This window comes from Pleurodeles waltl, chromosome 1_2, assembly GCF_031143425.1.
Source record: "Pleurodeles waltl isolate 20211129_DDA chromosome 1_2, aPleWal1.hap1.20221129, whole genome shotgun sequence".
In the NCBI taxonomy this organism is placed as follows: domain Eukaryota; kingdom Metazoa; phylum Chordata; class Amphibia; order Caudata; family Salamandridae; genus Pleurodeles; species Pleurodeles waltl.
In genome coordinates, this window is record NC_090437.1 from 1,326,559,085 (window position 1) to 1,326,574,235 (window position 15,151).

At 48.2% G+C, this 15,151-nt stretch overlaps 1 protein-coding gene across 1 annotated transcript in view; it reads right to left on the reverse strand.

Moving 5' to 3' along the window:
* Window positions 1-8,994: 8,994 nt before the first annotated feature.
* Window positions 8,995-15,151, reverse strand: part of LOC138296292 (killer cell lectin-like receptor subfamily B member 1B allele B) — a 157,081-nt gene continuing 150,924 nt past the window's right edge. The window contains exon 6 of the mRNA XM_069235301.1: window positions 8,995-9,583. Coding sequence (XP_069091402.1) covers window positions 9,379-9,583 — 205 coding nt within the window. The 3' untranslated portion in view covers window positions 8,995-9,378. The remainder of the gene's footprint in view (window positions 9,584-15,151) is intronic.

A 15,151-nucleotide genomic window follows, 5' to 3' on the forward strand; every position in this document is an offset into this window, starting at 1 on the left:
GCAGCACTCAAAAACCTGTCCCGCGACCCTTGCAGCTAGCAAGGCTTGTTTGCAGACTTTGAGCGTGGGAACACCTCTGCAAGCTTCATCGCGATGTGAGACATCCATCTTCCAAAGGAGAAGTCCCTAGTCCTCTTCTTTCTTGCAGAACTCCAAGCTTCTTCCAACCGGTGACAGCTTCCTTGCATCTTCAGCTGGCATTTCCTGGGCTCCTGCCCACTCTCGACACTATCGCGACTATTGGACTTGGTCCCCTTGTCTTACAGGTACTCAGGTCTGGAAATCCACTGTTGTTGCATTGCTGGTGTTTGTTCTTCCTGCAGAATCCCCCTATCACGACTTCTGTGCTCTCTGGGGGTAGTAGGTGTACTTCACTCCTACTTTTCAGGGTCTTGGGGTGGGGTATTTTTCTAACCCTCACTGTTTTCTTACAGTCCCAGCGACCCTCTACAAGCTCACATAGGTCTGGGGTCCATTCGTGGTTCGCATTCCACTTTTGGAGTATAACGTTTGTGTTGCCCCTATACCTATGTGTTCCTATTGCAACCTATTGTAATTCTACACTGTTTGCATTACTTTTCTTGCTATTACTTTTGGTTTGTGTACATATATCTTGTGTATATAACTTATCCCCATACTGAGGGTACTCACTGAGATACTTTTGGCATATTGTCATAAAAATAAAGTACCTTTATTTTTAGTACTTCTGTGTATTGTGTTTTCTTATGATGTTGTGCATATGACACCAATGGTATAGTAGGAGCTTTACATGTCTCCCAGTTCAGCCTAAGCTGCTTTGCCATAGCTACCTTCTATCAGCCTAAGCTGCTAGAAACACCTCTTCTACACTAATAAGGGATAACTGGACCTGGCACAGAGTGTAAGTACCTTTGGTACCCACTATAAGCCAGGCCAGCCTCCTAGAACATCCATTTGGCAATGCTGGTCATGCAATTGTGGAAGTTAGTTAGAGTGGTCTTCAGAGAGGGAGAGGATAAGCTGGATGTTATCTGAGTAGGATGTTAATGCCAGTCCATGGGTTCTGACAATGTCAGCCAGAGGCATCACGTAGCTGTTAAACAGGGTGGGGCTGAGGGAAGAACCTTGAGCGATGCTGCAGAGGATGGACTTGGGTTCTGACGTGGATTCTCTGGGTTCTTCTTGTGAGGAAGGAAGTGATCCATTTAAGGGTGTCTCCCTGGAGTCTTTTGATGAGGGTGTGGCGGGAAACATTGTCAAAGGCTTTTGAAAGGTGGAGGAGGATCAGAGCTGTTGTGTCTCCTATGTCAATGAAGGTTCTGATGTCGTTGGTGGCAGCGATCAGTGAATTCTTGGTGCAGTGTTTGACGTGGAAGCCACTCTGGGATGTGTACTGCAGGCTGTTGCTCTTCAGGTGTTCTGTAAGTTGGCGATTGATAGCCTTTTCGAGGAAGGATAGCAGAGAGATGGGGCAGTAGTTTTTGAGGTCACTGGGGTTGACGGAGGGTTTCTTGAGGAGAGTTCTGACTTCTGTGTGTTTCCATTGATCAGGGATGGTAGCTGAGGTCATGGACATGTTGAGAACACTGGTGAGTTTGCTGCTAATTCTCTTTCTCCAGAGATTGAAAAAGTGGTGGTGGCAGGGGTCCCTGGGTGCTCCAGAGTGGATAGATTTCATGGTAGTTGTGGTGCACAGGGTGGTGAGCTGTTATCAAATGGTGAGCGGAGGGTTGTGGGTTTTGGTGTTTGCTGTGAGGAGGCAATGGAGATCAGTAGGGTGAGGTTTAAAGTTTCTGTAGATGGTGGATATCTTGTTGTGAAAGTAGTCTGCTAGGGTGTTATAGAGTTCATGGGAAGGGCAATTGTGTTCTCAAAGGCTGCTGAACAGGGTTTAGGGTTTTTGGATGCTGCTGTGGCCCAGGAGGGACCAGGATGTCACCAATTGCGTCTGGGGACAGAGGGGGCGTCGAGCAAGACAAGGAGCCCTCTCAGAAGCAGGCAGCACCCGCAGAAGTGCCGGAACAGGCACTACGAAGAGGAGTGAAACGGTGCTCACCCGAAGTTGCACAAAGGAGTCCCACGCCGCCGGAGGACAACTTAGAAAGTCGTGCAATGCAGGTTAGAGTGCCGTGGACCCAGGCTTGGCTGTGCACAAAGAATTTCCGCCGGAAGTGCACAGAGGCCGGAGTAGCTGCAAAAGACGCGGTTCCCAGCAATGCAGTCTGGCGTGGGGAGGCAAGGACTTACCTCCACCAAACTTGGACTGAAGAGTCACTGGTCTGTGGGAGTCACTAGGACAGAGCTTCTGGATTCAAGGGACCTCGCTCGTCGTGCTGAGAGGAGACCCAGGGGACCGGTGATGCAGTTCTTTGGTGCCTGTGGTAGCAGGGGGAAGATTCCGTCGACCCACGGGAGATTTCTTCGGAGCTTCTAGTGCAGAGAGGAGGCAGACTACCCCCACAGCATGCACCACCAGGAAAACAGTCGAGAAGGTGGCAGGATCAGCGTTACAGAGTTGCAGTAGTCGTTTTTGCTACTTTGTTGCAGTTTTGCAGGCTTCCAGCGCGGTCAGCAGTCGATTCCTTGGCAGAAGGTGAAGAGAGAGATGCAGAGGAACTCTGATGAGCTCTTGCATTCGTTATCTGCGGAATTCCCCAAAGCAGAGACCCTAAATAGCCAGAAAAGAGGGTTTGGCTACTTAGGAGAGAGGATAGGCTAGCAACACCTGAAGGAGCCTATCAGAAGGAGTCTCTGACGTCACCTGCTGGCCCTGGCCACTCAGAGCAGTCCAGTGTGCCAGCAGCACCTCTGTTTCCAAGATGGCAGAGGTCTGGAGCACACTGGAGGAGCTCTGGGCACCTCCCAGTGTAGGTGTAGGTCAGGGGAGTGGTCACTCCCCTTTCCTTTGTCCAGTTTCGCGCCAGAGCAGGGCTGAGGGGTCCCTGAACTGGTGTAGACTGGCTTATGCAGAAATGGGCACCATCTGTGCCCATGAAAGCATTTCCAGAGGCTGGGGGAGGCTACTCCTCCCCTGCCTTAACACCTTTTTCCAAAGGGAGAGGGTGTAGCACCCTCTCTCTGAGGAAGTCCTTTGTTCTGCCATCCTGGGCCAAGCCTGGCTGGACCCCAGGAGGGCAGAAACCTATCGGAGGGGTTGGCAGCAGCAGCAGCTGCAGTGAAACCCCTGAAAAGGCAGTTTGGCAGTACCAGGGTCTGTGCTACAGACCCGTGGGATCATGGGATTGTTCCAACTAGGCCAGGATGGCATAGAGGGGGCAATTCCATGATCACAGACATGTTACATGGCCATATTCGGAGTTACCATTGTGAAGCTACACATAGGTAGTGACCTATGTGTAGTGCACGCGTGTAATGGTGTCCCTGCACTCACAAAGTCCGGGGAATTTGCCCTGAACAATGTGGGGGCACCTTGGCTAGTGCCAGGGTGCCCACACACTAAGTAACTTTGCACCTAACCTTTACCAGGTAAAGGTTAGACATATAGGTGACTTATAAGTTACTTAAGTGCAGTGGTAAATGGCTGTGAAATAACGTGGACGTTATTTCACTCAGGCTGCAGTGGCAGGCCTGTGTAAGAATTGTCAGAGCTCCCTATGGGTGGCAAGAGAAAGGCTGCAGCCCATAGGGATCTCCTGGAACCACAATACCCTGGGTACCTCAGTACCATATGCTAGGGAATTATAAGGGTGTTCCAGTATGCCAATGTGAATTGGTAAAATTGGTCATTAGCCTGTTAGTGACAATTTGGAAAGAAATGGGAGAGCATAACCACTAAGGTTCTGGATAGCAGAGCCTCAGTGAGACAGTCATAACAAAGGTAACACATTCAGGCACACTTATGAGCACTGGGGCCCTGGCTGGCAGGGTCCCAGTGACACATACAACTAACACAACATATATACAGTGAAAAATGGGGGTAACATGCCAGGCAAGATGGTACTTTCCTACACCGCAGAAGTGCCGGAACAGGCACTACAAAGTGGAGTGAACCAGAGCTCACCCGAAGTCACAAAGGAGGGTCCCACGACGCCGGAGGACAACTCAGGAGGTTGTGCACTGCAGGTTAGAGTGCCGGGGACCCAGGCTTGGCTGTGCACAAATGAAATCCTGGAAGAGTACACAGGAGCCGGAGTAGCTGCAAAACACGCGGTTCCCAGCAATGCAGTCTAGCGTGGGGAAGCAAGGACTTACCTCCACCAAACTTGGACTGAAGAGTCACTGGACTGTGGGAGTCACTTGGACAGAGTTGCTGAGTTCAAGGGACCTTGCTCGTCGTGCTGAGAGGAGACCCAGAGGACCGGTGATGCAGTTCTTTGGTGCCTGCGGTTGCAGGGGGAAGATTCCGTCGACCCACAGGAGATTTCTTCCGAGCTTCTAGTGCAGAGAGGAGGCAGACTACCCCCACAGCATGCACCACCAGGAAAACAGTCGAGAAGGTGGCAGGATCAGCGTTACAAGGTCGCAGTAGTCGTTTTTGCTACTTTGTTGCAGTTTTGCAGGCTTCCAGCGCGGTCAGCAGTCGATTCCTTGGCAGAAGGTGAAGAGAGAGATGCAGAGGAACTCTGATGAGCTCTTGCATTCGTTATCTAAGGAATTCCCCAAAGCAGAGACCCTAAATAGCCAGAAAAGAGGTTTTGGCTACCTAGGAGAGAGGATAGGCTAGCAACACCTGAAGGAGCCTATCAGAAGGAGTCTCTGTGTCACCTGCTGGCACTGGCCACTCAGAGCAGTCCAGTGTGCCAGCAGCACCTCTGTTTCCAAGATGGCAGAGGTCTGGAGCACACTGGAGGAGCTCTGGGCACCTCCCAAGGGAGGTGCAGGTCAGGGGAGTGGTCACTCCCCTTTCCTTTGTCCAGTTTCGCACCAGAGCAGAGATGAGGGATCCCTGAACCGGTGCAGACTGGCTTATGCAGAGATGGGCACCATCTGTGCCCATCAAAGCATTTCCAGAGGCTGGGGAGGCTACTCCTCCCCAGCCCTGACACCTTTTTCCAAAGGGAGAGGGTGTAACACCCTCTCTCTGAGGAAGTCCTTTGTTCTGCCTTCCTGGGCCAAGCCTGGCTGGACCCCAGGAGGGCAGAAACCTGTCTGAGGGGTTGGCAGCAGCAGCAGCTGCAGTGAAACCCCGGGAAAGGTAGTTTGGCAGTACCCGGGTATGAGCTAGAGACTCAGGGGATCATGGAATTGTCTCCCCAATGCCAGAATGGCATTGGGGAGACAATTCCATGATCTTAGACATGTTACATGGCCATGTTCGGAGTTACCATTGTGACGCTATACATATGTCGTGACATATGTATAGTGCACGCGTGTAATGGTGTCCCCGCACTCACAAAGTACGGGGAATTTGCCCTGAACAATGTGGGAGCACCTTGGCTAGTGCCAGTTTGCCCACACACTAAGTAACTTAGCACCCAACCTTTATCAGGTAAAGGTTAGACATATAGGTGACTTATAAGTTACTTAAGTGCAGTGGTAAATGGCTGTGAAATAACGTGGACGTTATTTCACTCAGGCTGCACTGGCAGGCCTGTGTAAGAATTGTCAGATCTCCCTATGGGTGGCACAAGAAATGCTGCAGCCCATAGGGATCTCCTGGAACCCCAATACCCTGGGTACCTCAGTACCATATACTAGGGAATTTTAAGGGTGTTCCAGTATGGCAATGTAAATTGGTGAAATTGGTCACTAGCCTGTTAGTGACAATCTGGAAAGAAATGAGAGAGCATAACCACTGAGGTTCTGGATAGCCGAGCCTCAGTGAGACAGTTAGTCATAACACAGGTAACACATACAGGGCACACTTATGAGCACTGGGGCCCTGGCTGGCAGGGTCCCAGTGACACATACAACTAAAACGACATATATACAGTGAAATATGGGGGTAACATGCTAGGCAAGATGGTACTTTCCAACACTGATCCACTCGTCACCTCTGTGAAATAGTATGTGTTGCTTTCATATGATGTGACAAAGTTGTCTGCCAGGCCGAAAAAAGTTTACTTTGCATTCCTCTAACACCTTTCTATTTAGGCGCTGGAAGCCAGGGTGCGTGTGGAGGTGTACTGCAGTACCCCAAAAATAATCATGCTGGAGTCCAGAAGGTGAATGAGCAATAAAGGATGCCTTTACGTTTTGTTATTATCTTGTCACAGAGGTCAAATGTTAGGCTGTGTCTTCTGAAAAACTGCAGCCTATTCTTTTAACATGGAGAGTTTTGATTACTTTTCTTTCTCTGGCTGCATAGAGAGAGGATTTTGGAATGTGAACTGTGTAACAATCTTGCTGAGTGTGAGTGGAAAGGCTGCAGGGTGTTACGTTTTTACTATCACACAACAAAACTTGAACTGTGAAAATATTTGAAAATTAATCAGCATGTAGAAAAGCACAAATGAAGTATGTTTTTGTAACTTGAATGTGTGAGGGAAACAAATATTTTATTAGCATCAAAGCAAAACATAACACTTGGCGATGGGCAAGTGATGACTATTCACCTAAATCCAATTTGCTGTGTATGGTTTATCAGTAAAACTACAAATCTGTGTAAATTTACTGGCCATTTCAATGAATGACAGTGGGGTACAACCGCATCCTTTAATTATATATTTGCATTAGTTTGCTTCAAAATGCACCACTGGCTAAATACCACATCCTTAAACTTTCCTGCTGAATGGGTGTGTCTTGTTCTTTGTGTGATGCGTGAATGTTTCACTGTCCCCATGACTTCAGTGACACAACACCGATGGCAGCACCAACACTCTGAAAATTGTTCCAGCACCGCTGCCTTCTCACATTACCTCCCTTCACTCTCCATCTTCAGTCATTCTGACATGAGTTCCCACCTTTCTCTATTCAGATGTAATCTAGTCCCTTACTCTATGTTTGAGCAGCTGCCTCTCTGCTGGTATCCTGTCCCAACGACTGGAATCCTTACTGTGGGTGTCATCCCTAATGCCTACCTATGGGGAGTGCTCTGCTGCTGTCCTCTCTGACTGCATGCATCACTTCCGTGGCAGCATTCATGTGTCAAGGTTATAGCAGTACGTGTCTCCCATGTTCCCTACAACCCATGGCCTAAACTCAACCTCTGCCCTCTCTCTGACTGCAGGTGTCACTTCCTGGGCTGCGTTCAAGTTGATAACTTTGTGAGAGGCTCATTAAATAATGTGATATATTAATCAAAATACCAGGAATTTGCTATATATTGTTCTAAGGCCTTGCAATGTGGTGCACGCTAGACTCCAACGCACCAGCCCCACAGTTAGCTCACAAAAGCATTGTGCTGATCTGGAAATTAAGCTGTATCTGTATTGTGGTCAGTGGTCAAAGTGGGCGGGATCGGAGGGGCCCATACTTTTCTGATTTATGAAAAAATGTTCCTCCATCTTTTGTAAAAGGAAAACCACCCTGGGACAGTTAATGCCGATATTTTAAATGCTTCAGCTGAAGCGTCATTCAGTGAGTCTCTTGTGTGGTGAAACTAAAACTGGACAGACAGCTAAACAAGCCTTTCTGCTGTGTGCAACACATTATTCTGAAAATGTAGAGGGCAATCTGTGTAAAGGAGGCTTGGGAGCCGGTACTGGCTTTAATTGATCAAATCACTCAAAGCTTTGTGATAGCATAAAATTATTTTTGAATGGTAGTGTGAGGAGTTAACAACTGAGCTGTAGCCTGCATGCTTTTGATAGAACATGTATTTATATTGCATGTACTACCCCTGAAGAGGTGTTGCAGAGACAGTTATGTAAAAAAAAATTGCATTAGGTACAGTCTGGGTATCACTAAAATCTATATATTGGAAGCACTACCTTATCTTAAATGTTTTTGTGAATTTTGTATCAGTGTATATTATACTGTGTGTAATGCAAGCTGAAAATAATGGCTGACAAATTCATGCAGGATTTGGCTTCGTAGCACTAAAAATGCACAAGTTACAATTCTCCACTGCACCAACTAAGATTTTGATTCTTTGGCTCTTTGGTTACACACAGATCTCTGCAGTGCATTGGCTAATAGAGGTTTCATATTGTATTATAGTGCAGTTCCCACTGAGTAGGGTGACCAGAAATTTAAGGCCAAAAACCATGACATTTCACAAAATATAGAAGGTCTACAATTTTACTTTGAACGAGTGCACAGAATCACAGCGCTTATCAGCACAGAATTACAGAACAGGCACTAAGAACATAAATAAAATGCAATTTTCAAAGACAGTATAATGTCTGTTAATGAAATAGCTTTTTGATAACACCTACTAACTATCTCAACTTTGGAAAATAAAAAAATCACCTCCCACAGAATCCAGGCAACCCTCTCTAAAAACCAGGACATTAGCTAAATTTCCTGAAATCTGCTGGGACAGCTGGTGAAAAACCAGGACTGTCCCAGTAAATCCAGGACGCCTGGTCTCCCTACCACTGAGTAGCAACTTTTTAAAATTCACATTTAAGCTGCATGTTATTTAATATGTAGCTACCTGATGGTGAAAGACTATTTTTTTTTTTGCCACACCTTTGACTCTGCCCACACGCTGACACCTCCCCATTGCATTCAGCATCACAGTTCCCATAATTTTTTTGAATGCACTTAGACCACTTGGCGTGCTGTGATGTCATGCACTGTGAGGTCATGTGCCATGATGTCACTTTCATACCGCCTAACATGGTCAGTTCCCCCACTTATTTTTTTAGAGTCAAGTCTGCTAGTGCATGCGCTTGAGCATGCGTCTCATATGCGAGATGCTGTTGTGCTCAGAAAAGGGCTTGGAGCCCGCCTGCCGCTCATCATTTGTTGGTTAGCGTGGCACTTTTCTTTACAGCCTCGTAATTCGTCAAGGCATGCCAGGCATCATTTCCATCCTCGGTATGGAAAAGGGATCAAGCACTAATTGATTTCAACTTAATTAGTGCCCGTCCCCTGCTCCCAACGTGATCAAGGTACTATTTTGTTCATTTTAACTTCCAGTGCCCTGCAAATATGAGGCTTGTGACTGGCAAAAACGTGCCCAGAATGACAAACAAAATTTCATTTTTTATTTTTTAAATCTAACTTTATTTCAATTGGTTAAGTCGTCTTTTTTGTTTTTGCTTGTGTTCGCTGTTGTCAAAAGATGCCAACTTGTTCAAAATATGCGAGGCCTATTGCATTGCAAATGCTTATTTTAGGACTTGTGCCCTCCTTAAGGCACACTATGATGCCCACGGTTCTAGCAGAAGGCGGTAGCAGGCACCCTCCTTTGCATGGCAATCAGGGGGCACCAAAGTGACTAGTAAATTCTCAAGCATATCCTTCACGTCAAGTCTCAGTGGAGTTTTGGCGAGTGTCTGTCAATTGTGACGGGAGATCTGACGTCACTGTGGCATGTCACTACGAACGTTACTGGTGACCCTGGCTGGTGTACGTCACATCGTTGAGGCGAAAGCTTACAAGAGGAGGGCTCACCCTCATCACTTGGAGGCTGAAGGCCTGCCTCTCACAGATCCATGGCAGGGCGGTGGTGCACTGCTCCATAAGAAGTTGCCCAGATGACACTTTGGCGCAGCTATAAATCCCCTTTCTGTTCTCTATGACAGGAGTGAATCTGGGAACAGAAAAAAAGGACTTTCAGTGTTAGTTGTATTAAGTATTTTTTTTATCTCTGCATTCCACGCAATTGTTGAATGTTAACTTCCCAAGAATGTTTATTTCCCCGAAATGTAGATTTTAACACGCATGGCTAAACCAGATTGGACCACATCTTTCTTGTCCTTGCTGAATTGTTCACAGTGCAAACACTTTCCAGATCTCACATCTGTTATTTCATATGAATCACTCGGAGGGAGAGAAAAGCAAGGAGAGACAGAGAGATTAAATCTTGGGTAATTTGCCCTTGATACCAAAACAAATCCAGCATTAAACTCCACATTTAACAATTACACAGAGATATTATTCATCTTAGCTTCATTACTATGTTACAGCATCAACCAAAAAATAACAATACTTAAACATGCCAAACACCAACCAATTTTAATATCCGTCATTCCAGGCAGCAGTGCATTTCAGGCAGCAGAGCATTTAAGTCAGCCGTGCATTCTAAACAGCAGCGCATTCCAAGAAGGAATACATTCCTTGCAGCAGCACATACCAAACGGCAACACATTCCAAGAAGTAGCACATTCCATGCAGCACCACATTTCATGTAGCAGCACATTCAAGGCAGTGGTGCATTCCAGGCAGTAGCACATTCCACAGGGCAGTGCATTTCGAACAGTAGCAATCAATCGATCAATCAGTATTTGTAAAGCGCAGCTACTCACCTGTGAGGGTCTAAAGGCGCTGGGGGGGAGGGGATGGGCCTCATCCGAAGAGCCACGTCTTGAGGTTCTTCCTGAAGGTGGTGAGAGATGGACTTTGTCTGAGGTGCAGGGGGAGGTTGTTCCAGCTCTTTGCTGCAGTGTAGGTGAAGGATCATCCTCAGGTGGTGGTTTTGTGGATGTGAGGGATGGTGGCCAGGGCCATCTGGGCTGAGCAGAGGGATCCGGTGGGGTTGTGGAAGGAGACGCAGTGGTTCAGGTAGGCTGGTCCTGCATTGTGTATGGCCTTGTACGTGTGTGTGAGAAGCTTGAAGGTGATTCGCTTCTCGACCGGTAGCCAGTGGAGGGTCCTCAGGTACGGGGAGATGTGTTCTCGGTGAGGGAGGTCCAGAATGAGGCAGTGTTCTGGATGAGTTTAGTTTTTTGATGGTCCTGGTTGAGGTGCCGGCACAGAGGGCATTGCCGTGGTCGAGTTTGCTGGTGACTAAGGCGTGGGTGACTGCTCTGCGACAGTATTCTGGGATCCATCTGAAGATGTTCCAAAGTTTGTGGAGTGTGTGCCAGCAGAAGGAGGCGACAGAGTTTACCTGACAGGTCATGGATAGGGAGGAGTCCAGGATGATTTCTAAGTTGCAGGCGTGGTCAGTCATTGCAGAGGGGGCGCTGAGGGATGTGGGCCACAGGAGTCGTTCCAGGCTGAGGTCACATTTCCGAAGATGATGCGCTCAGTCTTGTCAGAGTTGAGCTCGAAGCAGCTTTCTCCCATTTAGATGGTGATGGCTTCCATTCCTGAGTCAATGTTCTTTTTGGCCGTGTCCCGGTCTTCGGTGAGGGAAATTATGAGTTGTGTGTCATCGGCATATGATACAATGTTCATACCGTGGCTCCTGACGATGGCAGCGAGTGGGGCCATGTATAGGTTAAACAGTGTGGGACTCAGTGAGGATCCTTGGGGGATTCCACAGTTGACTCCTGAGGGTCTGGAAGTGTAGGGCAGAAGTATGACCGTCTGCTACCTTCCGGAGAGGAAGGAGTGGATTTATTCCAGGGCTCTTCCGTGGATTCCTATGTTGTGAAGTCTGGTGCACAGAGTGCTGTGGGAGACCATGTCGAATGCTGCTGAGAGGTTGAGGAGTATGAGTGCTGCGTTGTGCCACAGTCTATGAGCAATCTGATGACATTAGTGGCTGCCAGGATGGCTGTCTCTGAGCTGTGGTTGCTGCGGAAGCTGGACTGCGAGCTGTCCAGGGAGTTGTTGGCCTCGATGAAATTCCGTACTTGTGCATTGATTGCTTTCTCCAGTATTTTCGAGGAGTAGGGTAGCAGCGCATTCCAGGCAGTAGCACATTCTAGGCAGCTGCCCAATCTAAACAGCAGTGCATTCCAGGTAATAGCACACTACTGGCAGCAGCACATTCCAAACATTAGCACATTCCAGACAGCAATGCATTCTAGGCAACAGTGCATTCCAAATAACAGTGCATTGGAGGAAGTGGCAAATTCCAGGCAGCAGCCCATTCCTATAAGCAGCGAACTCCAGGAGGTAGCACATTCTCTGCAACCTCCCCATTCCTTGTAGCATTCCATTCCATGTAGCAGCGCATTCCAGGAAGCAGTACATTCCAAACAGCAGCATATTCCAGGCAGCAACACATTCTAGGCAGCAGGACATTCCAAACAGCTGTGCATTCCAGGAAGTACCCCATTCCTTTCAGCAGTACATTGCATGCAGCAGCACATTCCTGGCAGCAGTGCATTCCAAACAGCAGCACATTCCAGGCAGCAGTGCATTCTAGGCAACAGGACATTCCAAACAGCAGTGCATTCCAGGCAGTAGTGCATTTCACGCAGCAGTGAATTCCATACTTCAGCAGATTCAGGGCTTCAAAGCATTCTAGGCAGCAGGTCATTCCAAACAGCAGTGCATTCCAGGAAGTATCAAATTCCATGCAGCAGCCCATTCCAAACAGGAGCTTATTCTAGGACTTAGCACATTCCATGAAGTGCCCTTTTCTATGCAGCAGCAGATTCCATGCAGCAGCCCGTTCCAGGCAGTAGCACATTCTTGGGAGCAGCGCATGCCAAACAGCAGTGCATTCCAGGCAGTTGCTCATTTCAGGCAGCAGCACATTCCAAACATCATCACATTCCAAGCAGCAACACATTCTAGGCAGCAGTGAATTTCAAACAGTTGTGCACTCCATGAAGTAATGCATTCCATGCAGCACTCCATTCCATGCAGCAGTCCATTCCATGCTCAGCACATTCAATGAAGCAACACATTCCAGGCATTTGCGCATTCTAGGGACCAGGTCATTCCAAACAGCAGTGCATGTCAGGAAGTATCGGGCAGCAGCCTAATCCAAATAGAAGCAGATTCCAGGACATAACACATTCCTGTAGGAGGCTGGCCTGGTTTGTAGTGGGTACCTAAGGTACTTACAACTTATACCAGGTTCAGTTATCCCTTATTAGTGAAATGCTGTCAGTGTCTAGAAGCCAGGCAAAACTCATGGAGTACCACTGTAGACACACAGTACTCACACACATGAAAGAAAATACTTTATTTTGGTGACAAAAAGCCAAAAATACCATAGACACTATACTTATACTCCCTTAGGAGGTAAGTAATTCACAAATTATATATACTAGTATGCAGAAATAGCAGTAAAAACAGTTAGAAAACAGTGCAAATAATGAAAATCACAATAATTATAAATAGGCCTAGGGGAACACAAACCATATACTAAGAAAGTGGAATGCGAAAGTCTGTTTTCTACCTAGGCAAGTGTGTTGTGTAGAGGGGCGCTGGGAGTATTAGAAAACACCAAAGGTAAATAGTAGAACCCACCCCAGAGCCCAGGAGAGCAGGAGTAAATCACAGTAAGTTTCCTAGGACACACAAGAACACAAAAAAGAAGATTATGCAAGAACCAGAAGAGACTGCAAGACACCAATGATGGGTTCCTGTACCTGAAGACTTGTGGAAGAAGGGGACCAAGTCCATAAGCACTGAAGACTCCAGGGAGAACAGGAGCCTCTGCTAACCCGGATGAAGGAGCAAAAGAAGAACCACAGGTGAAGAACAACAGTCAGCACTGCACCCACGAAGATGGATGCGGGTTTCTGGTTGGTGTAGATGATGTCCCACGCCGGATGGATGATTGCCGTCTGGTTTGAGTTGCTGGATTCCACCAACAAGCCTTGCCACATGCAAAGCATGCGGTTAGCAGAAAATGGCGCTGCCCTGGGCCAGGAGGGACCTGGTGGACTCTACCCAGGAAGGGGATTCAGAGGGGCCTCTCAGCAACTCAGAGAGCCCTCAGAAGACCAGGCAGGGTGCACAGGAGTCTAACAGCATGGGGACAAAGAAGGTGCAAAAGGAGGCCCATGCAACACTACACAAAGGGATCCCACGCCGCCGGAGAACCACTCAGAAAGCTGTGCATCACAGGAAGGAGTGCTGGGGGCTGCAGCTGCATGGTGCATGAAGAACTTCATGGAAGGGTGCCAACAAGCCTTGGCAACTGCAAAAGACGCAGTGCACGGGGATATTGTCTTGCATGGGTAGGCAAGCTCTTACCTCCACCAAAGATGGACAGTAGGACAGTTGGACAGTGGGCGTCTGTGACGTTAAATCCACGCACTTTGTCAGGATAAGGGACCCAAGCAACTGGTCGTCACTGCAGAGGGGTGCCTGCTAAAGCAGGAGAGTGACTCCTTAACTCCAAGGGAGATTCCTTTGTTCTTCTGTTGCAGGCTGAAGATAGGCTGTCCTCTGAGGATGCACGACCTGGAAACAGTTGCAGTTGCTGTCAGGAGCTGACGATACAATGTTGCAGAAGTCGTCTTTGCTTCTTTGTTGCAGTTTGTAAAGGATGCAGAGGATTACTGCAGGAGTCTTGCAATCTGAATCTGAAGAACCACCCAAGAGAGAGGCCCTAAATAGCCCAGAAAGGGGGATTGGTCAGCTAAACAGGTGAGCACCTATCAAGGGAGGGCTCCGACGTCACCTTTTGACACTGGCCACTCAGATGCTCCCAGAGTTCCCTGACAACTTGGAATCCAAGATGGCAAAACCCAGGGACCCTCTGGAGGAGCTCTGAGCACCACCCCTGGGGTGGTGATCGACAGGGGAGTGATCACTCCCCTTTCCTTTGTCAAGTTTCGTGCCAGAGCAGGGTCTGGGTGTCCATTAAACGGTGTTGGCTGGATTATGCAAGGAGGGCACCAAATGTGCCCTTCAAAGCATTTCCAGTGGGCTGGGGAGGCTACCCCTCCCAAGCCTGTAACACCTATTTCCAAAGGGGGAGGATGTCATACACCTCTCTCGAAGGAAATGCTTTGTTCTGCCTTCCCGGGCTCGGGCTGCTTGAGCAACAGGAGGGCAGAAACCTGTCTGAGAGGTGGCAGCAGCTGGGGCTGGCTGGAAAACCTTGGAAGGCTGTAATGGGGGTCCTCAAATGAGCCCCCAGAGTGCATGGAATCATACAACCAATGCTTGCAAAAGCCTTGAGGTATGATTCCAACATGTTTGATACCAAACATGGCCATACTCTGAGTTCCCATTGTGGAGCTGGATATAGGAAGTGACCTATGTCCAGTGCACACATAAAATGGTGCCCCTGCACTTACAAGGTCCGGGAAAATTGTCCTGGAGGTTGTGGGGGCACTTCTGCTAATGCAGGGATGCTCTCACACACAGGTACTCTGCACCCTGCCTTCAGGGCTGGAAGGCCTCCTATAGGGGTGACTTATAAGTGACCCGGTGCAGTGTAAATGGCAGTGAAAGGGTGCATGCACCTTTTCACGCAGGCTGCAATGGCAGTCCTGCAGAACCCTTTGCATGGGCTCCC